A 27,713-nucleotide genomic window follows, 5' to 3' on the forward strand; every position below is an offset into this window, starting at 1 on the left:
ATCTTAAGCCTCCATATGAATATAGGTTTATCAAACAATTTGGGTAATAATTTAGTATTGTAACTCAGAGATTTGACTTTTGGTTGACTTTTTTTTTTTTTTATTGATGCCTCGCAGATATTGTTTTCTGACATGTAGTAATGGCAACATAAAGAAATGTGCATTGTCATCTGTCAGTGACAATACAAAATGCAATAGCAATTGATTGCCAGAGGAATCCAGGGTCATTTATATATTGCCTAGTAGGCAAAACATAACCCTCAAAACAAAAGCTAATGTGATGGCTCAGAACTAGGCATATTGTGACAGTATGAATACCAAGCAGCACCAATTGCCCTTAATGTTTCCAATTGAAACATTTGTGTAGCTTAAAAAACATATGCAATAAAACAATGAGCGTAAGTATTCTTATAGAGGAGATCCTTTGTACAGGTTTCTTTGTATATCATAAAATAAATATTCCTTCCGCTGATCTGGGATGTCGAGCAGGCCAATAATGATCCCGCATTAATAAATGCACTATAAATTCTTCAGTTTGTGTAAATTGGGATTTACCAGAATATATTACACAGAGCATTATGGTTTTACTCCTAAAGCATAGTTTTTCGGTAAGCTATAAGGAATGTTATCTACTGTGATAAAAAAAAAAGAAGTACCTAAAAGCCTGGCGTGTTTCCAAACTGTAAAAGTCAATTGAGATTTTGGAATTGTTAGGACATTTACTGGCAATTTTTCAGTATAATGTGGAAGTAAAAGACCATGCGGTTTAAAGCATTTCCTGACTCTTCATCACATGCTTCCCTTTCCTTTCTCTCCATTTTACCACCCTCATGCATCTTTCTTTCCTTGTTGCTTGTTATGGGCCATTTTCCTCCAGAATGCCTGGAAGACCACGAGGTCACCCAGCTGCTTCGCTGCTTTTCCTGCGACTGCTCACAGTCTCGGAACATCTGTCTGGATCAGGCTATGGCCCACCACCTACACCAGTGCTACTACCACCTGCGTCTCTTCAAGAACTGGCTGATCTCGGGCCAGGAGGATTTGGAGTGCCTCTACGGTACAACACGCTTGTAGCTGTGCCTTCTGGTGTGGTGGCCGAGACAGTTGCACTGTCTGCTTTATGGAATGCAAAGTGCAAAGAAAAATAATTCAATTGACCCCTATTCTTCTGCTCCCCCAGAAAGATGCAAAATGAGCGCTTAAATGTCTCCTTGACCAATGATTTCCTCATATATTTTCCCAGTATCCCTTACCAGTGGTTTGTTGAGCTTCTGTACGTTGTGGTGTTGCAGTGTATCATGTGCGGCTTTTTCAAGGCTAATTTTGTACCTGAGCGCTTTGCCTGGTTGCTGTTTTTGTAATGAAAAATTAACAAATAGGGTAGTCAGCCCTTTCCGTCTTGTCTTTTTTAGTTATTATCTGTATTTAATGGCATCATCTGCTGACATCAGTTATTTTTATTATTAACGTATTTTTAGAGCGCCAACATATTGCACAGCGCTGGTTAAGCAAGTATGTGGATATTTTGAAACAACCTCCAAAGTTGAACATTGAAATGTAAAGGCTACAGTTACTTAAAGGGATACTGTTATAGGAAAGCATGTTTTTTTTTTTTACAAAATGCATCAGTTAATAGTGCTACTCCAGCAGACTTATGCACTGAAATCCATTTTTCAAAGAGCAAACTGATTTTTTAATATTTAATTTTAAAATCTGACATGGGGCTAGATATAAAATACACTTGTTGGGTTAGGAATGAAACTTTACATGGTAGAGTGAATTATTTGCAGTGTTAGTGTAATTTAGAAATAAAATTTACACTATGAAAATCATGACGGAATCCCTTTAAATGTTCCTTTATACAGTAAACCATATACTTACTTTTGCAACACCAAAAAAAAGCATATTTCGCTTTTCAACCTAGGGATATAGCTGTGCATCAGTTTGAGCAAAAATATTTAAATGCATAGAATTTTTTTTATTCCTCACCAAGCTAAATGCATGCATTCTGATCATATTTTTATAAACAGTACCACTACACACAGCTAGTAAAACTCATAATGAGATTTTTGGATTCAACAATTTTCCATGGAAAATAATTGTCCAAAACGTTCATCCCACATGGGTGCTAATATTCCATAGTAAGTTAGTGTGTTTAACTGCTTGTATTGGGTAACATGAAAGTTTTGACAAATGCTTATGGATTGATCTTTTGTGTTATGTATTACCATAGTCTTTCTTTTACGAGCAATTTTTACTGTAGCGTTAGTACTCTTGGACAATGTGCTCTAGTAGAGTTGAACAATATATCTGCTTAGTTGTGTTTTTGTACAGATGAGCGCATATGCTAGACATACAGTGGGTTAAGCCCACCATACTTAGCAAGATCTCACACTGTGGTTTATTGGGGTAGCCCTGGTTCATTCAGCACAACACTCCCCAGGAATCCCTATCTGCCTTGGCCACAATCGTCAAAAAACGTATAGCATTAATGAAGAAAAGCACTTATAGTAGATTAAAAAAGCCTTTTTTTATTATTTTATGGCTTAGACCAAGAAAATGCTGCAACTTTTTAAGCCGTTCCCCGGATCTTTTTTCAGCTAATTCTGGCGACTGAGTCAGTTAGCTTGAAAAAGAGTCGGGAAACGGTTTGAAACATTGCTGCATTTTCTGGTCTAAGCTGTGAAATAATAAAGGATTTTTAACCTACTACAAGGTACTGTTCTTCACTAAAGCCATTTGGTCACTGGGCCAACAACTGGATCAAACTAGATGCCTGTAGAAATTCACCAGGAGAGGACCTCATTAATAGGCCAAAGCATTCAACACCCGACTGAAGTTTTGATCCTGTCTTCTGATAGCTGGCCAGTTCATAGACAGACATTAATTGGGCAGGCTAATTGCTCCTATACATACACTGTTGTAAGTAGCATTTTGAGAAATATAACAGTTTATGTAAAGAGTTAAAACAACATAAACATGTATATTGCCAAAAAGGGCAATGACTGCTTTCACTTCTCTATAAAAGAACATACTGTATAGTCATATTTTGTTCAACAATATTTTGTACAATGGTATTATTTCCAAAGTATGCTAAGATGTGACGGATTATAATAGCTTCAGGAAACAGTAAATCCTTTTGTTTTTAAAACTCAAGAAACTGTCCTTGGGGGTACCTTTGGGAAATAGGTGTATGGACATCTGTGTGCAGTAGTTAATGTCAAATTGCTGTTTGGAATTGACAGAATACTCACCTGATAAGTGTTTTCCTTAAGTAAAACATATTTGTATAAAAAGGCGAGCTTCTTAGCCCAGGTAAATTGACAAAACAAGTTTATTTGTATTACGTTGCAAATATATGTACACAATTATACAGTTAGTTCGATAAATCTTTGGACAGAGACAACTTTTTTTTCTAATGTTGGTTCTGTACATTACCACAATGAATTTTAAAGGAAACAACTCAGATGCAGTTGAACTGCAGATTTTCAGCTTTAATTCAGTGGGTTGAACAAAATGATTGCACAAAAATGTGGGGAGCTAAAGACTTTTTTTTAACACAATCACTTGAGGGGCTCAAAATGAATTGGACAAATTAAAAAACTGAAAATAAAATGTTCATTTCTAATGCTTGGTTGAAAACCCTTTGCTGACAATGACAGCCTGAAGTCTTGACCTCATGGACATCACCAGATTCTGCCCCCCCCCCTTTTTTTACATTTAAAATGTTTTAAATGTATGTTTGTTTTTGATTAGTGAACCTGAAAATAGGCTTTTATTTGTTTGCCAAATGTCCCCTTTAAAAACATTACTTAAAGCCTACCCACTACAGAATTAAACAACGTTAGAATATGATGCACAACAACTCTAGAATGTAAAATGTGCATGTATTAATAAGAAAAAAAACCCTTTGCAGTGCATATCCCTACTGCCCACTTGCTCTCATTGCTGTGCTCACAGATCCCCAGATGTACTACTTGGGAATGATCAGTGGTGCTCCAAGTTCTAAAAGAAGTGTGTGGGGTTGTTTCTTATTTAATGCCACAAACACACAAAACACATCCTCATGCTGTTTTCCTGCAGTCCAGAACTCAGAGCACCACTGACTATTTGCAAGTAGCAGACCTGGCAACGGCCTGAAGACGGTATCAATTTTTTTATAACAATCATATTGATATGTTAGATTTTGAGTGTGGAACCTGAAAATGGGAACAGAATTTCATTTGATAAGTAGAACTGGTTAAGATAAAATAAAGAAGTACAAAAGAACTTTTAGATCCTCTTAAAATATACCATATTTATATAAATATGTATATATGTATGTATAAAGAGCTGGAGAAACCTATATGGAAACATTAAATGTTCCTTTTTTTAAAAATATTTTCCAGGTTTTGAGGGTTGTTCTATGGTACCAACTATCTACCCTCTGGAGACACTTCACAATTCATTGTCCCTCAGGCAGGTTAATGGCTTCTTGACAACAGTTTGTAATCAATTTGCAGATACCCATAGAAGAAGATCTTCAGGTAAAATGAATACTAACAATGTTCCCTCTACTTCCCTTCCGGCTATGTGCTCAAAGAATTTACTTTTCAGAATTGATCCAAAATGTTGTGTTTTCACACAAGATTCTTTGTGTGCACACCTTAGAGTGAACATTGAATACTAATTACCTTAGTCTCGCCTACAATTGATGTTTGAGCAGGGAAACAAGCATTTGTGTTTGGATTTTCCCTCCCTTGTCTTGCATGTACACAGTAAAGGCAATATCAAGTTAGTAACATTAAAGCATTTTGTTCCTTTTAAATGTAATTTGGTAATTCAACGATCAACGAGACAACCGATATCCCAGGCTTTTTACCGATATCGGTTGCCTTGGCTCCCACCACACACACAGATTATCCTATGAAAGATCTTTAGTAGGGAATGATCATTTCCAACAAATACTGTCTTGAAATCAAAATCTAATCAGTATTTATGATAATTATATAAGTAAGCTATTGTGATGGAAAACACTTAACAGTGTTGTGAACCAATCTAGCAACCAATCAGCATGTGTTTGTTATAACAGCTGGATGTGACTCCATGATGTCAAGCCATACATCTGGTGATGGTTACTTGCCACATCGAATCCTCTCTTCTTCTTCACTTCATTATCATCACCTCGAAGAGAGGCCTCCCTGGTGTAAGTCCATTTTTGATATAGTATTGTTTGTTAATTTGATAATTCTGTGGTTCCTTCATCGTTTGTTCATTTAACATGTGTTATAAACTCCATTAATGTTCCAAGGGATAGTTTGCAATGCTGTACTAAGTTCAGCAAATCCCTTTTTGCATTAATGTTGGTTATTTGAATATCATTTGTTGTTTCATCAAGCATATATACAGTTGAATGCAAAAGTTTGATTAAAGTTTTGATTAACTTTGTAAATGAAAGGTAGTAACCAACTACTACAGGAAACTGAAGGGAAAAATAACATTTACAAGTGCACACTTTAATTTTATTTTACCAAATTTAATCCAAGGAAAATAGTAATTGTTGCATGTATCAAATGTTGGACACCCTTCTACTTGTCCCTGACCTTAATTACCTCATTAGACCTTAATAGCCATTAAGAGTTGTTACCTGTTGAAAATCGCAGAGCTCAATAAAATCTCACACCATGCTTGGGATATCACTTAACAACCATGGACTTTTCTAAGCAACTGAGTGAGGATCTGAACATGAAACTAATTGATACCTACAAGGCAGGGGAAGGCTATAAGAAGATTGAAAATAGCTTCCAGCTCACAATTTTCTCTATGTAATTTCATCAAGAAATGCCAATTAAGGGGGCGTGGCCAAGCTGACTTCCTGAATGGCAGCGTGATCCGCGAGCTCCGTGCACCCGCTTCATTAGCACCCAGCAAATAAGCATCTTATTCGGGTTTGCAGCTCCGATACCGAGCAGATCCAGATTGATATCCACCAGATGGCTCCCAAACCGAGAGCCACCCACAAACCTGGTGAAGTGGCCGAGTTCTTCAAGCGCAAAGATCCGGCCTCATGCGGCCAAGATGGCGACGAGTCGACTGCATCAGAGCCCCCGTCAGATGCGACCGACCAAGTAAGCAAACAGGATCTGAAGGCCCTATATGAGGACTTGGCTAAACTTATAACTACCTCGCAACAAAGAACGGTGAAAGAGATCACTGCAGAGGTGACGGCCCTCGGGGAACGAGTGTCCGAAAATGAAGACGCCATTGAAGGCCTTCGTGCTTACTGCGCTCAAACTGAGGCAGACATCTCTGATATGAAACGACACCTGTTTGCCTTGCAAGACCAGCAGGAAGACCTCGAGAATCGCTCGAGGCGCAACAATTTACGCATTAAAAATGTGCCTGAAAGTTACACAGACCTGGAACCGACTGTTCTGAAACTCTTTCAAGCTATTTTGCCGGACATTGAGCCTGCCAAGCTCGAAATTGACCGGATCCACCGCACTCTGCGAGGCAAACCCAGGGAAGGTGACCCACCCAGGGATGTCGTGCTGAGGATGCATTTTTTTAGAACCAAGGAAATGCTCCTCCGCGGCACGTATAACAAAGAGACTAAGCTTGAAGACGACACGGTCGTCCACCTATATGCCGACATCTCTCCAATTACGCTCAAACGACGGCGAGAGCTAAAACCCTTAACGGAACTTTTGACTCAACACCAGGTGAAGTACCGCTGGGGCTTCCCGTTTAAACTGTTGGTGAACCACAACGGACGGACCACCGCAATCTCTGATCTGAGCGACCAGAACCGGCTGCTGACGGCCCTAGGGCTCCCTCCGACAGCTGATACTGCCCCACCCAGCTCTAAGCGGATACCCCCGCCGACTTCGAAGTGGTCCTCACCCAAGCCACAACGCACCTTGGAACCTTCAGTGGCACAGCCATCCTCAGCCGCACAATGAAGATGAAGCCTCTCTCTCTGTCCATTATTGGCCGCCTGCATACCCGCGACTGATCCTACAGCGGGTGCCCGGGCGTGAGTACATGCTCCCTCATGATTGCTACCTGCTTGGAGGGTAGCAGTGGGAAAGTGCCCGCTCCGTCTAGGGAACCCAGTGTGGCTCCCTTTCTTGTTTCTCTGTTTGGCTTGTGGGCATTGCCATTCACAGGCACATATTTTGTTTGTTTATGTTTTTGTTTCTGTTTAATGCATTACGTAGTTATCATGTTGTCACCGTGTCACGATTTGTTTGAAGCGCTCCCTGGGTCCCACCCATCACTACTTATCCATATTAAGGGTCTCCATGGATTTGAAATTAATATCCATAATGTCAAGGGCCTTAATAACCCCCGTAAAAGGCGACTAGCAGCGGAATACTACAAAAAACTTGGTGGGATGTGATATATATGCAGGAGACCCATCTTATTAAAGGCAAGGAACCCAAATACTGGGCAGGAGGTTATACAACAAGCTACTATGCTTCTGACCAAGTCAAAAAGAGGGGAGTAGCGATCCTCATCAAAAAGAATACCCCCTTTGTTGAGAAGAAAGTGCTCAGGGACCCCAGGGGGCCTTCTTGATTATTGAATGTGTATTGAATAATAGAGACACCACCTTGGTTTCGGTCTATGCTCCTAGTGATAGGCAAAAACTGTTCTATACTGATCTGGAACTGAGATTAGCTACACTTCAGTCAGGCTATGTCCTAGTGGGGGGTGACTTTAATATCACACCGCAGGCTAGTCTAGATAGGTCAGGCAATCCCACCCCTCCCAAGTGCCCTCGCCCACTAAAATACTTACCACCTTTATGACTAATCTGTCACTGTGGGATGTGTGGCGTATTCAGCATCCTGCTGACAGGTCTTACACCTTCTACTCCAACGCCCATAAACCTACTCTCGCATAGATCTTTGGCTCACAAACCCTATAACTTTACCCTTTATAAAATCCACAGATATCACCGAAATCTCTTGGTCTGATCACGCGGCGATTCTTCATACATTAACAGATTGGGGGACCTCTCGCACGGGCAAAAGATGGAGGCTTAACGAATCACTATTAGCTGCGGAGAGCATTACCCAGGAATTAGCGGATGAGACCAAGCATTACTTTACACAGAACACTTCTGCAGACGTTAGTGTAGCAACCATCTGGTGGCTTACAAAGCCGTAATTCGCGGCCACCTTATCAAGCTGGCGTCCCAAAAGAAGAGGTCTAGACAACAGAAAATATTGCAGCTTACGTCTAAAATTAGGCTCCTTGAGAAAGAACACAGCCAGGGGGGTGACGAGGCTATAGAACGGGCTCTTATACAATGTAGAGGCGAACTCAATGTGGTTCTGTATGAACAGGCGGATCAGGCCATGAGATACACTAGTAATAAATTTTATGACAAGGCTAATAAAGCTGATACGCTCTTAGCACGTAAACTCAACCCCAGAGCTCATGCCCAATCCCTTCACCCGCTTAAAGACCGCAATGGGTCACTGACGTACGATTCGCAGCATATAGTGCATTTGTTCCAGAATTACTACTCAGACTTATACTCTGGGAGAACAACTGACCAAGCCACTAATACCCCTATTCAAATTGCTTCCTTCCTTGATAAATTAGACATTCCTCACCTCCATTCTAATGAAAAAGATGCGTTAAACGGTTCGATCACTGCTGAGGAGACTGAGGAGGCTATAAAATCCCTACACGCAGGTAAAGCCCCGGGCCTGATGGCTTCTCTGCACAATTTTATAAAAAATTAGCTATCAATATTTCCCCACACTCTCACTCGCTTTTACAATGCGGTTCTAGACGGTAAGCCTCGTTTCCTCTGAAATGCTTCAAGCTACTATAGTTGTGATTCCTAAGCCAGACAGAGATCTAACCAATGTTAGCAATTATAGGCCAATTTCGTTGATAAACACGGATGTTAAATTGCTGGCCAAAATCCTGGCTAACAGATTGAATACAGTGATAGGCAGATTGGTCCACCCGGATCAAACCGGTTTCGTTCCGGGCAGGCAATCCACTGATAATGTCAGGAGGGTGCTAGATATCATGGCTTATACTAAGGCGAAGAAGGTGCCGTCGGTCACTCTGTCACTGGACGCTGAAAAAGCTTTTGATAGAGTTGACTGGCGGTACCTTCGATGTGTCCTCGTGAAATTCGGCCTTCCCCCAAGTTTCTTAATGCGGTCATGAACCTGTACTCCAGCCCTTCTGCCAGAATATGCAACTTAGGCATATCCTCAAATGACTTCCCTATACTTAACGGCACCCGCCAAGGATGCCCGCTTTCGCCACTACTGTTTGACCTCTGCATAGAACCCCTAGCAATACTAGTCAGGTCTGACCCCTCCATACAGGGGATAGATATAGGTCAGGGAACTTACAAGGTCGCTTTGTTTGCTGACGATACGGTTTTCACCCTCTCACGTCCCCTCACGTCGCTCCCAAACCTATTTCGCTGCATTGCATCCTTTTGCGCAGTTTCTGGCTTTCGTATTAATGACTCCAAAACGGTGGCCACCCCACATAACCTCACAGCCGCCTCTTTGAAGCTGCTTAAATTAAACTTTAACTTCAGGTGGATAGGCAATGGTATGAAGTATTTGGGGGTTAAATTGGCTGACAATCCCACCACGCTTCACCTTCTCAATTTCGCACCAATGTATATCCACTTGAAAAATCTTATGTGTAAATGGATGTCTTACCCGATATCCCTCCTGGTAGAGTCAATGCGGTAAAAATGATAATCCTTCCGAAACTCCTGTACTTATTTAGGGCCTTGCCCATCATACTACCTAGTAAAGAATTAAAGACCTTCCAATCCCACATAACCTCTTTTATATGGCAAAACAAGAGGGCTAGAATCTCCACGGCTATGTTAGCTAGGTCGAAAGGCAGAGGTGGGTGGGGATTGCCGGACATTAAAAGCTACTATTTGGCTGCAAGGATGGCACAGCTAGTCCAATGGAATTCTATTATAGGGTCCCATAGATGGGTCGACATTGAGCACTCCCTCACATCTCCTGTTGGGGTCCAAGGGCTTCCCTGGCTCGCAAAAAGACACAGACCAGCATTGTCAGATTGCCCATCTCCCTATATACATCACACGCTATCAGTTTGGGATTCCTGTCGCATGAGATATAATCTACAAGGTTCGCCAGGCCTGGTCGTCCCAATACATAACAACCCGGATTATGCCCCGGGCCTGGTGACCCTTGGCTACAAGCGCTGGGCAGCTAAGGGACTGTGGTCTCTGCACCAATTCATCCAATGGGACAAAGTCCTTACATGGGATGCTTTCAAAGATAAATTTGCCATGGCAGACCAAGATCAGTTCCAATTTCTACAATTGTCCCATTACATTTCTACTAGATTTCCTACAGGGCCCATAGCTAAGCCTACTAGATTTGAATGGTTATACTGCAACTTGTCTTTTCGTAAAGCCTTGATTTCTTGAACTCTATAGGCTGATATGGCATGATAGGCCGCCGTCAAAAACTAAACACCAAATACGGTGGGAGACCCACATAGGCGAAAGTTTATCGGATGAGCAATGGACTGATATTTTTCTCACCATGGCAAAGATATCAATGAATGTCCTTATAAAAGAGAAGCCATACAAAATTCTGTATGATTGGTATGTGTCCCCCACTCTGCTTCACAAATGGGACCCCACTAAACCCAAAACGTGCTTCCGTGGCTGTGGCCAGGACGCTGATAATTGGCACAATTGGTGGACTTGCCCAATCGTCCAACGAGTATGGACTGACACGTTTGCTTTGATTTCTTCAATCCTTCAGACGCATGTAAATCCGGATCCATGGGCGGCGTTGTTTGGCAGGCGCCTCAAACTCTCCAGCCATCACAACAAGTTGGCCACACAAATCTGTTCTGCTACGAGATGTGTGTTAGCCTCAATGTGGAAGGGCCCTGGCCCTCATCGGTCTGAGCTGGAGCGGAAAATTTGGTGGATTGCTGCTAACGAAAAAATTACTTACCTGATGAAAGATAAACTGGACACTTATGACCTCATATGGTCTCCCTGGACTGCCACAGCTGGCCCTACCTAATTTGCTCATTTGCTCCTGCATCCACTATCTCCCTGTTTTTTGCCTATACGGTTACTATGACTCGGTGACACGGTGACACTAGACATTGTATGCAACATGTACTTTTATTTTTTTTATTTTATTTTCTTCTGTTTGTTTTCCTTTTTCTTTGTTTATGTCTATGTGTTATAACACAGGTTTGCAAATCACAGCTATCTTTTGACATTCTGTATCTGATGATGCACCTGAATAAACACAAAGTTGAAAAAAAAAAAAAAGAAATGCCAATTAAGGGGAACTGTGAAAGGCAAGGATATGAAAAAACAAATAAATTCCAGAGAGAACTGTTCGTATGCTGGACAGAAAGGCAAATAATCCTCATATGACTACAATGGATCTTCAGGAAGGTTTGGATAAAAGAAACATGATTTGCAGTGAAGAGTCATCAAAGGGAAACCTTACCTGCAACCTCATCACAATCATCAATGTCTGAATTATGCAAAACAGCATCTAGACAAGCCAGAGGCCTTTTAGAAACAAGTGCTGTGGGACTGATGCAGTAAAAATGTATTTCTTTGGCCACAGTCACCAAAGGTTGGTTTGGAGAAAAAAATGGAGCAAAGTTTGAATAAAACTTTGCCAACTGTTAACATGGGAATAGAGCTATAATGCTTTGGAGCTATGTGGTTGCCATTGGCAAAAGAAGAGGAAAGAATGGATTCCACTAAATATCAGCAAATTCATAAATGTGAAACAATTAGCCAAGAAGCTGAAAAGGGGATCCAGCTACTACAACAAAACTACAACAAAACAATGATACTAAACTTACCTCAAAAGCGACCATGAGCTAGTTGAAGAAAGGAAGCTGAAGGTTTTGGAATGACTCTCCCTGGACTTAAACATCATTGAAAAGCTGTGGGTAGGTCTCAAACATGCAAAACGGCCCAAGAAGATCATGGAATTAGAAGTGATCTGCAAGGAAGTGCGGGCAAAAATCCCTACAACAAGAAACAAAAGACTCTAGGGTGTCCAAAGTTTTGAACATGCCACAAGTACTATATCTTTGTGCCTATGTTTTACTCCATAAAATAAAATGTAAACTGCGCATTCACATTGGCAATATATTGTTGACACTGAAAGATTTTTCAACAAGCAGACTACATTGTAAACATAAACTGATGTATAGATGAAGGTAATTCAGCTTAACATCAAATAAATTATACAATTTCAAAAAGTGCCAAATTAAATGAACTGCTGAAGGTTACTGAATGATATCTAACAAATACACCACAGTGTGGGTTTATATATTTAACAGTCATTTTTAATTAACATTTGTACAAAATGAAGGCGATGCACCTTTCTCTAAGAGTAGAAAACAAAACCAGAAGTGCAATGTTCAAATATACATACATATGAAACAAAAAAAAAATTATATTTAGCTCAACAATCATAAAAATAACGATACATGGCCAACAGGTCAGGCCAAGAGAGTCAGAACTATAAGAAAACATGGATGGATGTCAGAGCTCCATTTATGACATCTGTTAAGTTTTTATATGAATATGTTTTTGAAAACAGCTCAGAAGTCAACAGCTGAAACAGATAACCTTCTTATGCTATCCAGAGGACCAGACGGGATCATGGTAGTTCAGCCCTTACTTCACATTTCTTATTTAGGACTATAGAACATATATAGAACAAGTTTATCTAAGAATGATAGTACTGGAAAGAGGCATTAGAGGTACCTGCAACGTGCACAGTCAAATTAATAATTACAATTTTCATTTTGCAGACTGCAGTGGTCCATCTAGCACAGTGTCCAGTGCAGGCCCATCATCCCCAACTGCTTTAGATCTTTCAGCTCGTTTTAACTTTAGTGATAAAACTTCCTTCACTGAAGAGCAAAGAAAAAAACTAAACCTTGAAGAGAATCCGTTTCAGAAGTCAACTGGTGAGGGACAATCCAACAGCCAGGAAATTCATCAGTTCCAGGAACCGCTTCCTAGTGATTGCACTTGTTTGCCACCAGAGCATTCCAGTGATGTGGCCGCACCCTTGCAGCAGTGTGTAGAGCATGAGCTTCTCATTGGCCTAGAGTCACTTGGAGAAGCATCAGTTCCTGGTGAAGCAATATCAGATCTTTCAGCACAGAGCATGAAAACACATAATCAAATGTTTCCCCTAAACCAGTCTGCTGTAGACGAGCAGATGTTAACAGAATTAGCCCTTCAAGGTAGGGAGACATCTCTTTGATAAGACTCAAACAAAAAATGTAAGATGACCTGGAGAAGGTTTCTGTTTATGAGCTTGGACTATAACACGGACTATTATCTCTGGAGTTGCCACTATATTGTTGCGTCCTAAGCACTGAATGACATGATGCTGCAGTAAGTGTATTCCAAATTGATGACAAACATACAGTAAACATTCACAGACTCAAGCAGAGAATCCTGTTCATTTGAGCGGACATTCTGGACAACCATTTCAAAGGAAACGGTGCATAGTGCACAAAACAGCCATATAAAAACGATCCAGTATTACATGTAACTTCTGTTACATCTGTTGTCATTGAAAACTTCTCTTCACCAGCTAATGGGTAGCATGGAAGGAAGTGTTTGTAGGTTTTATAAAGGTTTTGCAGCTTTCTTTAAGGCATAAACCATTAAAATAAGAAGCTAAACCTTTCTGGACGTGACCATTACGCAGAATGGAAAGTAGTTTCTAACCAGCTGAAATTACACTTTTCCCCTTCAAATTTTAATTATAATCTTTAGATTGCATTTGGTTGCTGTGACATTATTATACATTTTATTCACATTTTTGTTTCCTTTTTTCCAGAGAATTTACTGTGAATGCAGGAACTTCAGGTGTTTGTTCATAGGCAGATCTTAATGTGTACAATCAACCAAGGAGATTAGTAGCTACGGTAATGGCACATGGACCACTTTGAGCACATTTTTTTAGGCAGCCAAAAGCTGGTGCTCTAAGAGTCCCTAGAACTGGGCACTTTGCCATTACCTAAAAGTAAGTTTCTCACTTCTAAACATATCTTGCTTAAAGCAAACATGGCACAAATTGTACCTCTAAACTAATGAAAGTTTTTTTTTAGGTCTGACCTGTATCAATGCTTATGGCATGTGGTTCAGCTAAAGATTAATCTGTGTCATATCCATTGCACTACGACATACATGATAGTTATTGCTTATTAAAGAGCCAGTTTTTCAACTGCACTCTGGACTGTGGTGCCATAACAAGGGCAAATGAAGCCCTTAATTATACTGATATCGGATGATTATTACTAATCATTTATGTGATGTCAATGAAAGGGAAGCTCTAATGTAAACATGATAACATGTTGCTGTTGCTAGATTTGGAGTGTATTATATACACTATTTGCAGACATCCATTTTTATTCATGGAAGGCAATTAGTTCAGTTGTTGTACAGTCAGATTCATATGGATGCCTTATAGATTTTACTTGGGCATAGACTTCTTTTATTCTGCATACAAGTGCTGCCTATTAGGGGACACCCAAGTATTGGGACTACCAATGTAGAGGCAGACATTGCTTTCTCTAATCATTATTTGGAACAGAATAGATTTATATATCATTATCATATCATATTATAACAGCCTGTCTCATGGATACATTAATATGCCAAACAAGCATTGTCATAGTTTTTTAATCAATGTAGTACATCAGAAACATACTTTTTTCGTTGAAACCAATAGCCAGTTACTAATGGCAGCTGTTGGATTAGATGTATTATTTTTCACATTGAATGAGCTATTACGATTGAAAAGAGATGAATCTACATTATATAAAATAATCTATATTGTTAAATGTTTAATTTATATATTCAATCCAGATATTTGGAGCTGGTACCACTGTGCGGAATACAGTAGGCTTGCTGCAGTTTGACATCATTATGTGGCTGGTAGATGTATAGTGCGGGTAACCGTTGCCTCTAATTTATCTGATGCAGCTCTAGATTTGTGAATGGTTGTATATTTTGTGCAGTAGTGCCGTGTCATTTGTCTATTTATGTTATGAGATTGTGATCATATTCCTGAGATTTTTAAAACTGTGTAGTGATTAACGTGTTTATCTACTGTTTAACGTGTGTATCTTCATAAACAAGTTAAACAGTAGATAACGTGTTTATCTTCATAAAACTAGATTCTGTTATTCAGAATGAAGAAGGGGAAATGATTCTGAATATCCATATGTCCAATAAACCTGACTGAGTGACTTCAGTTTATGGGTTATATCAAGGTGCTGCCTGTGTCACTGCCATTGGTGTGGGTTGGATATTCCACTAGAATCTGCCTGATTTAAAGGCAGTGTCGGACTGGAATGCCAGGGGCCCACCAGAAAACTTTAGATGGTGGGCCCATCGGTAAACCATGACCATGGGTCCACTTTCCAAACTATTATTCCTCCTCTCTGAAGTCAACCTCTTTATTCTCCTAGTCTTTTATATTTACTTTTATTACTATACTATACTTCCATTATTAAGCCTCTTTTTTACCATAAAGGAATGGGGAATGACCATGAAAAAGGCCAAATGGTTAGAAGCAAGAGGGCCACTGACACCTGGGCCCACCGGGAGTTTTCCTGGTATCCCGGTGGGCCAGTCCGACACTGTCCGTCATCTATTATTACAATATCATGTCTTACAGTATATTGTATGTGATATATACTGTAGAATTAAACAAGACAAGCAAATCTGGTGGCAAATCTGGAGTGATTGCTCCATTTGTAGTAGGTACAGTATTCCGTTTCCAATGAAATCACTGGGTTGCTTCATGTTCTCAAATTTAACAAGAATTTGCACCAGATCGATTTTGCTTTGCATAATTTGTAAGATTTTTCATTTTATAAATTATCTATTATATTTTTTGATTTTTCAATTGACCAAAACCAAGATCCAAAGTAGTAAAGGCAACTGGATTAATTCTGGGATATTACTATTGAATTTAGTGCTAAAAAATATTGAATATTTCTGCTCTACTTTTTATCATAATTCTGTTCTTAGCATTCTTATCCTGTTTTTTCTTTTTTCCTTTAACTTTTTTTTGTACCATTAAACCAAAACACTGTCAAGCCCTCTACATTACATACATTAACAAGAAGAGTTAGTAAAACATATATCCAATGATGGTCTTAGGTTGAGACATCTGATTTGCTTGTCTTTTTGCTAGACAGTCTTACATTTTCCAAGCCGTGAAAGTTATTTTATGGTTGCGCTGTTTGAAAAGAAACACTCCTGTCTAAAAGCAATAAAGTTGTTTTTGGAAAAGTTACTTTTCAAGTTTTTAAGTTAAGTTTTTCCCTACTAGTGATGTGCAGGTCGACCCCATCCAGCTGCGCACCCGACCGTGACCAGGCACGCTGCACTCTTTATATGCCCACACACACCCTGCCCCGCTGTGAAATCACGAAAGGGGTGGGGCCGGTGTGAGTATATAAAAAGGCACACGCAGAGACGGAAGTGGGGCAGAAGAAGGCTGTGGGCAGGGAGAATGAAGGCTAAAGTTCAGCCACAACCTGCCTGTGACCGAGGACATACTGTGGATGTTGGCCTGGTCCCATGAGGCTTCGGGCCGGCTCCAACATCACAATTTCCTAATGCTAATAATATTTCACATACAGAGTCATATTTGTATCAGGGCATTTCTGTACAGCTCCAATGCTAGGAACATAGCGCAGCTTATAAATACTGAATATACAACCTATATCCAAGTGAATAAGATGAGTAGAGTATAATAACACACCAGGGTAAAGAAGGCAGCACATCTGGGATAAAAAAAAAATGCATAATGCTTTGTGTTATTCTTGTTGCCTTATCACCAGCACTAACAACACTCAGACCTGAAGCAAATTCCTTACTGCCATCGAGCTCTGCCTTTGGTTTACTTCGGAACCCCAATCACATAAGAAAGCCTGGTAAATTTGATGCTGGAGGTCACTTTACCAAGGTCATTTTGTGCTAAGCAATGGTATAGTTAGTAGTGCAAATCCTCTGATCAAGTTTCCAACAGTTGTCCCATTAATCCCACTTTTTTCAATTTGCGTTTTTATAGTTAGAAATTCACACTCCAAGACTTTTACCTACAGAATTTAAAAGGGGAAACTCAATATTTGTTTACTCGCTGTGGTTTTATAAAACATTTAAAAAATTGTTTCCATTAGATTTTTGCATTCATAAATATGAAAAAAATGATCAGCAAACTCCGGCACCATTGGACAACCAAGTTATCTTTATCTATTCTTTATAGTCTACACGTTTAAAGGAAGATATGCCCTTTTTTATGTATGTTCTGTAAATGTTATCCTTCATCCAACAAAACCAAAAAGTTTATAAATTAAAAAACTCTTATTCTGATTAAAAAGATGTATTTTTATAACGTCATAATGTTTATTGTTCTACATGGAACAATATTTTCTTTGAGTCCTGTTTTACTGATTTTTTTATAGGACTGAGCAACATCACCTGTGTGAATTTGTACTGATCAATGCAAATTGGGTTTGGACAACAATTTTCCACAGTGGAACAAATTGTTACTGCACAGAAAATAAATAGTTAAAGGAATTGTTCACCTTGAAATAAACTTTTAGTATGATGTAGAGAGTTATTTTCTGAGACAATTTGCATTTTGTTTTCATTTTTTATTATTTGTGGTTTTTGAATTATTTATGTTTTTGGTCAGCAGTTCGCCAGTTTGGCAATCTGGTTGCTAGGGTCTGAGTATTTCCTAGCAACCATGCATTGATTTGAATAAGAGACTGGAATATTAATAGGAGAGGCCTGAATAGAAAGAGGAGTAATAAAAAGTAAAATAAATTAAATAAAAACTAGCAATAACAATACATTTGTAGTCGTAGAGAACATTTATTTTTTAGATGGGTCAATGACCCCCATTTGGAAGCTGGAAACAGTCAGAAAAAGAAGGCAAGTAATTTAAAAACTATAAAAAAGAAAATAATTTCAAATCAAAACATGAAGAAACATTTATCAAATTAGTGTTATTCCTTTATAGAAAGTGAAGAAAAGTGAATATTAGGCTGTTCCAAAAAATAGCAGGGTCTGCATTCTTCTTTACAAACACAAACATTCACTGTATAAACTGAAAAGTTTCAAGACTTTGCTTTAATTTGAATGACTGAACTAATATTTAGTTGTATAATCAGTGTTTCGGAGAACTGCTGCACATCTGTGTTACATGGAGTCCACCAACTTCTGGCACCTGTTACATTCCACAATTCCTCTGCATTTCTTGGTTTTGCCTCAGAAACAGCATTTTTGATGTTACCCTACAAGTTTTCAAATGGATTAACGTCCGGGGATTGGGCGGGTCACTCCATAATGTCAATCTTGTTGGTCTGGAACCAAGACGTTGCTCATTTACTGGTGTGTTTGGGGTCGTTGTCTTATTGAAACCCCCATTTCAAGGTCATTTCCTTTTTGCATAAGACAACATCACCTCTTCAAGTATTTTGATGTATTGAAACTGCTCCATGATCCCTGGTATGTGATAAATAGAGCCAACACCATAGTATGAGAAACATCCCCATATCATAATGCTTGTGCCACCATGTTTCACTGTCTTCACACTGTACTGTGACTTGAATTAAGTTCCAAAAACAGGTTAGTGATGTTGGACTGCTATTATTCGCAAAATAACTTCTTTTTTTTTCTGGGTGCTTCATTTTTTTGGAACAAACTGCACCTGCCTGGAGAAAAAGCAAAGCAGCACCACACAACTATCTCACCTTATTCCATGTTGTCCAAGGTTTAGGCTTCAGCTTGCACATGTGCAGTATTTCACTCTGATCTAATTCTACTTTAACTTAACTCTGACACTGCATTTGTTTATCCCTAGGCTAGAGATTTGTATCTCCCTGAAAACAGCACTGACCCGGGGGAGTCCCTAACATTTTGCAACCCCTTCCCTCAGTGAATCCACCACAAGCCTCTTCTGCTTGGCTATAGTATCACCACTGCCATCAGATCTTCTATGGAGAAAATAAACATGGCATAATGTGTTCTTTATGCTTCATATGATAAACAAGTCAGCGTGCAGGTTACTCCCTGACTAATAAATATGCTGGTGGAAGTGCAGATCAGACTAAGGACAATTTGTAGCACAGACATTGCTGAAAATGTTGACCCCCTGCCCTGTGAGCGAGTCAGACACCTTATTTATTTAAGTTTTTTTTTATTATGGGCTTGAGATAATCCATCCCTTTTCTGTTTGTCTAAAACTTCAATTCTGCTGAGATGTTCTTGGTCTGGTTGCCAAGACACAGGTTACCATGGAAATGACAGCAGTGTATAGATGCAAAGGCAAACTCATCTCCTGCTGCTGCCTTCCTTGTTATTTCTTTCTGTTCTGCACAGGCAGGTTGTTAGCGGCCCCACAGGGGATTCTAAATTACAGATGAATAGGCAGCTGGTGTTGGGGCGAAAACTGCAGCCGCCACTCTCATCACTAGAGGGAGACATGGTTGAACATTTCTTCTGCACCATGTGGCCCGTTTTTACATAAAGAAGAGCAACGGCTCATATGAACTTTGTGTTACTCATCAGCAACAGGGACACAGGCATGTGTGTTTGGTCACACACCTACTTATTACTGTTATTTTTCATTTGCAAAGCATTGCCCTGTAAATTTTTGATTGACCAACCCAGTCCCACACTTGTTCTAAACAACAGGCTTCTGTGGCTGCACAAAGTTCTTAGTAACTAAGAGACTTCTAAAGATGCAGTGAATTGTATTGTGTGTCAGTACCTCTCCTGTTGTTGTCTCTAAGGGTAATGTCACATGGGCAATTTTGTCTATCCCTGCCACCCAACCAAAAATAGTGGTGGACAATTACCCCTGTCGGTTTTTCACCATTGCTAATGTTAACAGGCAGGGGGTGGCCCAACTCTTACTGTGCTATAGAATTACCTATTCCTAGCAAACTTGCAATTGGTTTTTATCGTTTTCTAATTATTTGCCTTCCTCTTACATCTTTCCAGCTTTTAAATGGAGCAGGGTCACTGACCCCAGCAGCTAAAAAACAATTGCTCTGTGAGCTTACAATTTTGTTATGTTTGTAAATTTGTATTCCTTATCTTTCTATTCAGGCCCTCTTCTTTTTATATTCCAGTCTCTTTTGTAAACCACTGCCTGGTTGCTAAGGTAAACAAGAGGTTTCTGACCCTATCAGCCAGAAAGGTAAATAACTCAAAAACCACAAATAAGATAAAATGAAAGCCAACTGCAAATTATCTCATTTTATCTTATTTGTGGTTTTTGAGTTATTTAACCACAAATAAGATAAAATAAAAGCCAACTGCAAATTGCCTCAGAGTATTAGGGTAAGGGCACACCTGGCGATTAGGAGAGATTTAGTAGCCTGGCAACTAATCGCCTCTTCTTTGGGGTGACTAAACTCCCCGAATGCCTTCCCCCTGTCCCACCTTCTATGATGAAAAGTCGGCAGCGGCATGGCACGCGCAGTGCTTCATATTCCGGAGGTCGCCCTTGCCAGGCGACTAAATCTCTCGAATCGGCAGGTGTGCCCTTACCCTTAGTGTCTAAATCATACTTAAAGTTAATTTAAAGGTGAATAACATTAGGAGCCGTGACAGACAAACAGAGGCATTTTGACAAAAGCAGCTAAACATCTCATGTGACTAGGGTTGCCACCTTTTCTGGAAAAAAAATACCGGCCTTCCTATATATTTATCTTTTTACCCTATTAATAACATTGGGATCAACCATAATTTTTACCGGCCAGGCCGGTAAAATACTGGCCAGGTGGCAACCCTACATGTGTCATTGGCCTAACACCTATCAGCAAAGACTTGTTGGACATATAGTTTATTAAAGGGTCCTGAACACCATTACCCTTACTTTTTACACCCATACTGTAGTTCTAGATGTTTTGTATGTTCAGACTTTCCTCTACTGTCCTTCCTGCAGGTCCAATGTCTGTTTGCCTGCAGGTTGTCTCCGATTGCAGCAGAATGAAGTGGGTCTGGGGAACAAGCTGGAAACTAAAATGTGGAAGTGCTGCTTTATTATAGATAATAATGACAAAGAAGGCCTAGACTGAGACCAGAATTTTGAGCATGGGATTTCTTTCCATGTAAGCAGGGATGGCCCTTTAAGTTGGTTTCCCAGGAATGTAGGTGTGTTTAATATTAGCACTGCTGAAGATTAGAGTGCTTTGTATTCCTCCAGTGCTCTCCTTGCACCTCCCCCACCTCATTTAATTTCCTATCACATATCACACTTCTGTTCAAGCAAAAAATGTGAAAGCAGCAGAGGGAGGACTGACTGCAAATACCAATAGGAAGGGGGTAGTAATAGGCAAGGGCACAGCGTGACGCCAATTGACCAACTAAATTTCCTTGAAAGTAGCCAGATCCGGCTGAACAGTAACAGCCTGAAAAAAGCAATTGGTTTTAGTTTCTCTTAAAAAAATTATTCCAAATCCTATTTTATCATGTTAGTCAAACAAATTGAACTTTACTTACTTAAGCTGTATGAATTATTTGAATCTCGTTTCCTTCAGTCTGGGAATTCATTATTATAGCAAGCAGGCAGGAGCCATTTAGTGGACACTGTTATTAAGACAAGCCTTGTATCATCTCAGAATCTTGTTTGTGCATCAGAATGGGGGCCCGATGTCCATCCCCATGCACTGGTTACACAATTAAATGTTGAACAGAACTGGGGGAATGTGAGGAGAGCCGTGACATCTAGGAAGTCCTGAATGGAAAGTGAAAGTAATTGCTTGCTCCGCCTCTATGCTTAAGGCATAGAGGAGAGGGGCAGGCAATATTTGATTGACAGCTGAGATTTTTAAACACGTTTATAACAGCTATGAAAGCTTTAATAAAAAAAAAATTTGGATTTCATGTTTAATTTGAAAAGGACTTTTATTATCCAGCTTTTTATGTCTGGGTGACAGGTCCACTTTAAATAATCAACCTGCCTCTCCACAAAATGCAAATGTACCTACTGCATAACTCAAAACACCACTCGTTAGTCTTGACGGCTTTGTGTTAGTACAGAATCCATTTTCATGGCATACATCATGCAGTGGGTGTTGAGAAATGTTCTTCTTCTTATACTTCTTATACAATCACTGCTGCACTGCAGTTCGGTATGTGGATTAAAGCTCCATTCACTGTGACTTTGCTGTTTCGCTGCTTCAAATAAGATGAATACAGGCTCTGCTGTATTAAAGGGCAACTATGTATGGAACAGTGATTAGGCATATTGCTTCTGTGCCACTTCCCATGATCTGTATCTGCAAGGAACAGTCCCCTCAAAATATACCTGCTTAAATGGGGATCGTTGGAGGTATTCCCCAATTCTAACATATCATACTTTTCCAGTGCCAATGACGGAGCATAGGATATATTGGGAAGAATTGAACCTGTACCTGTTCAGAGAAAATAAATTGTAAATGGAGCCCTTCAAATCCAGTATTTTGGCACTTTCAACCCTCACCAGATTCACAAGCTTCTGTTAGACTCATGAGAAACACTGTTCTGTTTCATGCATTGTACTATAATTGGTTCATGATCATCTGATCTGACATATTAAACATCACAAATGGCTCAAGTGTGATCCCAAGACCTACGTTGCATCCCTGCTATTTATCCTTGTCATAGATCTTCCTCATAATCATACCTTGGGAAATGAGCAGGTTATTGTGATCTGGGCATATGTACAGTAGTACAGAATAATAGTTGTCCAACATGACTAACCTGATCAATCACTGTTTTAAATTATATTTCTACATGGCAAATTATTCATTAAATTAATGGCAAACTAGTTGGTGTAGTGGAGTAATAGAAAACCAACAGACCCAATAGTCATGGCATGCATGCTGCTGATTCTATGTAATTGAAAAATTAATTGAGGCTTGTTCCAAATGATAGCAGTGTGGAGTCCAATCAGTGAGATCATTCATTCTGTAAAAAAAACAGGTGTCAATTACAGCCCTTATTTAAGGAAGGAAGGCAGCAAATGTTGTGCATGCAGGTTATAGTGCATTTCACTCTGAATGTCTGAGTAAAATTGTTTGTTCAAGAAATTGTTGCATAATTTGATTAAGATTTGATTGGAGAGGGGGAGAATATAAAGAAGTGCAGAAAATGATAGACTGAAAGAAGTGGTAGAAAACTGAAAACTACAATTCAAATGGATAAAAGAATAGCCAATAGACTCAGCCATTGATCATCTCCAGGAAGATCAAAGAAGGTGTAAAGTCACCTGTGATACTGTTACAATTAGAAGACATCTATGTGAAGCCAAGTTATCAGCAAGAAGCCCCTGCAAAGTCCCATTGTTGGGGGAAAAAAAAGATGTGCTGAAGAGCTTACAACTTGCGAAAGAACACATTGACTGGCTTAAAGAGAAAAGTTACAACATTTTGTGGCCTGATGAAAGCAAGATTATTTTATTTTGGGTCTAGGGGCTGCAGATAGTTTGTCAGAGGACTCCCAAACACTGAATTCAAGCCACAGTACACTTTGAAGACAGTGAAACATGGTGGCACAAGCATTATGATATGGGGATGTTTCTCATACTATGGTGTTGGGTCTATTTATCAAAATACTTGAAGAGGTTGTATTGCCTTATGCCGAAGAGAAAATGCCCTTGAAATGGGTGTTTCAACAAGACAACGACCCCAAACCCACCAGTAAATTAGCAACATCTTGGTTCCAATATTTATGTTATGGAGTGGCCAGCTGTCACGATCGCCGCCCGGAGCAGGTCCTGGAGCTCCGGGAGGCGCGTCCTCCCCTGCCAGCGTCGCTCCCAAAATGGCGGCGCCCATGGCCGCCACGTGGGTAGCGGCGCCGGCGCGATGATGTCAGCGCGCCGACGTCGGCGCAAGGACGCCAATGACGTCACTATGGCGCCAAATTTGAAAATAAAAACGCTACCTAGACGCCAGAATGGCGCCCAAGTATAGGAATCATTTCCTGTGTGTATCCTGGGTTCCCTGAGAGCTTCTATAGCTAAATCTTGTTCCTGATTGTTATTCTGACCCTTTGCCTGGACTTTGGACTTTGTTGTTATCTGCCTGCCCGTGAACTCTTGCCTGGATCCTGACTACCCCTTTGATTAACCCTTTGGACACCGCGACCTTGCACCCTCAAGAGGGCTTCCTCCTCGATCCTGACTACCTCCCTGGAGGGAGCTCCCGGCTCCCTGACACCAGCCCAATCCCCTGACCTTAATCCAATAGAAAATTTGTGGGGCGACATCAAAAATGCTCTTTCTCATGCAAAACCAAGAAATGCAGAAGAATTGTGGAATGTAACAGGTGCCAGAAGTTGGTGGACTCCATGTAACACAGATGTGCAGCAGTTCTCTGAAATATTAGTTCAGTCATTCAAAGAAAAGCAAAATCTTGAAACATATTTCAGTTAATACAGTGAATAATGTGTTACATTATTCTTCACGTTTTGATTTGGAATAAAATGTGTAGTGTTCCCAATGCATTTGCGTGTATGGAAATAAAAGCTATTATAAGGATTCTGTCATGATTTTTATGGTGTAGTTTCTATTTCTAAATTGCACTGCAAATAATCCATGCTACCATGTAAAATTTCATTCCTAACCCAACAAGTGTATTTTTGTAATATAGGAGTGTAGGCAGCCATCTCATGTCATTTTACCTGGTCATGTGCTTTCAGAAAGAGCCAGCTTTCAGGCAGGCTGTTGTTTCTCCTACTCAATGTAACCAAAGGAGTCACAGTGGGACATGAATTATTACTATTTAGTGCTGTACTTATATCTACCAGGGAGCTGTTATTTAGTTACCTTCCCATTGTTCTGCTGATAGGCTGCTGGGGGGGGGAGGGGATGATATCACTCCAACTTGCAGTACAGCAGTAACGAGTGACTGAAGTTTTTCAGACAAGTCACCTAACTGGGGGCACCCGGGAAACTGACAAAATGTCTAGCCCCATGTCAAATTTCAAAATTAAATATTAAAAAATCCATTTGCTTTTTTGAAAAACGGATATCAGTGCTGAAGTCTGCTGGAGCAGCACTATTAACTGATGCATTTTGGAGAAAAAAACACGTTTTCTCATGACAGTATCCCTTTAAACACAATGCTATTATTCTGAACACAACTGTAGCTGAGTACGTTGTTAATAAAGCAATGACTTTGTGTCTGCTGGTGTCAGACTTTTTCCCATTTTTCAATATAAGGTACAAGTCACTGCTGCCCACCCTGTTGGCCTATTCATTCATATAAACTGCATTATTAATCCAGCAACCGTGATTGTAGGTAAGACTGGTGCTCTAGTTGGTTGAACTTATGCACTTTTATTTCGAGAGTTATTGCAAGCACATATCGAAATTTTATATTTTTAAGCAAAAGGTCTCTGGCCAATGTTATTTGTTTGCTGCATATCTCCACCCCCTCCCCAACACATACACACCACTCTTTCTTTCTCTCTCGCCCCCCTCAAATAAAGTGTGTGTAGAGGTTAGGTATGACACACCGAATGACGTCAGTTTAGTATCCAAGACAACCATGCACAGTTTTGTAACTGTAATTGCTTTAAAGTGTTTTCCAAGGGTATGCTTGTGTATGTTTATAAAATTCCACATAAGGGAAGAGGAATTGTGCAGCTGGGCTAGTGCACCATAACATAAAGATCTTACTGCAGTCTAATTATCAGATGATGTCGCTTTAAGATAATAAGCGCTGTAGGAGGTCCCTCTGTTACAAGGAAAACAGGCTAATGCTAACATTAAAGGACCAGTAACATCAAAAAAAAATTGTTACTATACAACGAAAAAAAACGACCAAGACAAATGAAACTTTAAAATAGCAAAGCCTTTTTTAAGAAATAACTTAAAAAAAACTCCACTTCCTGTCCTCTTCAGAAAAGGCACTTCAATTGGAGTAGACTCTCGCACACCCGTTATGTAGATGTATAGATTTGCTCTGTGCACAGTGAATGGAGGATACGGTGACCTCCCAATAACTGGAACAAAAAACACACCAGCACACGAGACTTGTATCTGCAGGGCAAGCCCTTGCAAAAGTTTTTACTGCGGTGGTACAATGTTTCGGGGCTTGACAAAGGGGCAGAGCCACGAAACGTTGCACCACCGCAGTAAAAACTTTTGCAAGGGCTTGCCCTGCAGATACAAGTCTCGTGTGCTGGTGTGTTTTTTGTTCTCTTCAGAAAAGGCGACAGGGCGACCATCCATACTGCGGCGTTCAATTTCTCCTCCCTCGCTTCCCTCTTCCTCGCTTTAAATAAAAGGGGTAAACTCCCCACCTGCAACATACATGGTGTTGTGCTATTCTCTTAAATCTTCTACATTGGAGTTAAAACATAGCCATACAGTAGTATGGGTGGAAATATTTGATAGCTATGGAAAATGCTGCATTAACAGATTAACACCAACTACTGAATGAATGGTTCACATTTTCTTTTGTACAATCAGATTATAAAAATATTATGTTTGCTACAGTAAATATTTAGATTATAGTTCTATAGATTATGCTACAACACTTTTCAGGTTTTCTGGATTAGAACCAGTTGTAAAAGAAGAGGGAAGCTGACAAAGCAATACTGGTTACAAGACTTTTTACAATAAATAACTATAACATTTACAAAAATACATATGTTTACTATTCTGTAACAATGAAATGATCCTGCAGTTGTTACAGTATATGGCAGGTCTGCTGAGAGTCAGCTAAATATCTAAAGGAGGAAAAATAAAATCAGCTTGAGACATATAAAGCATTAGGGTACCGGTACAGATAATAAGCTGTAAGTATATTGAATGGTAATGAGCACTGTGGCTCAGTTGTGTGGGGGCCGCTCTGTATACTGGATGTGGGGATATAAATAATAGAACATGTTGCCAGTGCATCTCTTTCCAAATGACTCTTATCTGTAGCTGCCACTATCTCCCAGTATTATCCTTTACAAGCTTTAATACCGCCAGTGGCAAGGACATCACTAGTATGTGCCTTTAACAAAGGCAGCTTATTTCACGTAACAACTGGTATAGCCACAGTCTAATCCTTAGAAAATGGTGTCAAAAGAAACTGTAGCACTGACTGTAATGATAATAGAGGATATTGCAGATTAGTTAGCTCTATGCCTGATTCCTTTTGGCTGCAGCCCAATAACAGGCCCAACCGGCTGCATCACCCTTGGGAGCCCCCAGCACACTCACACATTCATTAACATGCAAATACCCTGTGTAATAACCAACTGCAACAGAACATCATTCACAGGGCCTGGGAACAGAATAGCTAGAAGCGAGTCTCCTAGTGCTTTGATTTATTGTTTACTGTGCCTGAGAGCTGCGATTGCAGCTTCTATGTTTATCTGTTATACAGCAAATGGCCAAGCTTCACCGGCTCTTACAAAGGGAATGTACGTGCATAAACCTCATGATTTTGTCTTGCCTCAAAATCTGACACCCAGTAAAAGCCAATGAGCGATGTCTTTGCGGCAGGCTGCAAGCGTGCACGGCGGTTAGCATGATCTAGCAACTAATCAGCACTCCCACCCCAATTCCTACTTATCTCAGCTTCAATTATAGAGGGAAAAAAGGAAATGTCATCTTCTGCCAAAGGAGAGGGTGGGCTCATTAGAATTTTGGTCATGGCGCTGG

At 40.0% G+C, this 27,713-nt stretch overlaps 1 protein-coding gene across 8 annotated transcripts in view; it reads left to right on the forward strand.

The window, feature by feature from the left end:
* ppip5k1.S (diphosphoinositol pentakisphosphate kinase 1 S homeolog) overlaps positions 1 to 17,249 on the forward strand; it is a 77,534-nt gene extending 60,285 nt beyond the window's left edge. For 6 of the 8 annotated variants that reach the window (XM_041588266.1, XM_018255359.2, XM_041588267.1 and 3 more), the window contains 3 exons: positions 4,389 to 4,526; positions 5,072 to 5,185; positions 12,826 to 17,249. In XM_041588266.1, the coding sequence (XP_041444200.1) occupies positions 4,389 to 4,526; positions 5,072 to 5,185; positions 12,826 to 13,286 (713 nt within the window). In that variant the 3' untranslated portion in view covers positions 13,287 to 17,249. Of the gene's footprint in view, positions 1 to 877; positions 1,058 to 4,388; positions 4,527 to 5,071; positions 5,186 to 12,825 lie in introns of all 8 variants that reach the window. The other 2 variants (XM_018255357.2, XM_041588265.1) reach the window with 1 other exon arrangement.
* The last annotated feature ends 10,464 nt before the right edge of the window (positions 17,250 to 27,713 follow it).

Source organism: Xenopus laevis, chromosome 3S (genome assembly GCF_017654675.1).
Source record: "Xenopus laevis strain J_2021 chromosome 3S, Xenopus_laevis_v10.1, whole genome shotgun sequence".
In the NCBI taxonomy this organism is placed as follows: domain Eukaryota; kingdom Metazoa; phylum Chordata; class Amphibia; order Anura; family Pipidae; genus Xenopus; species Xenopus laevis.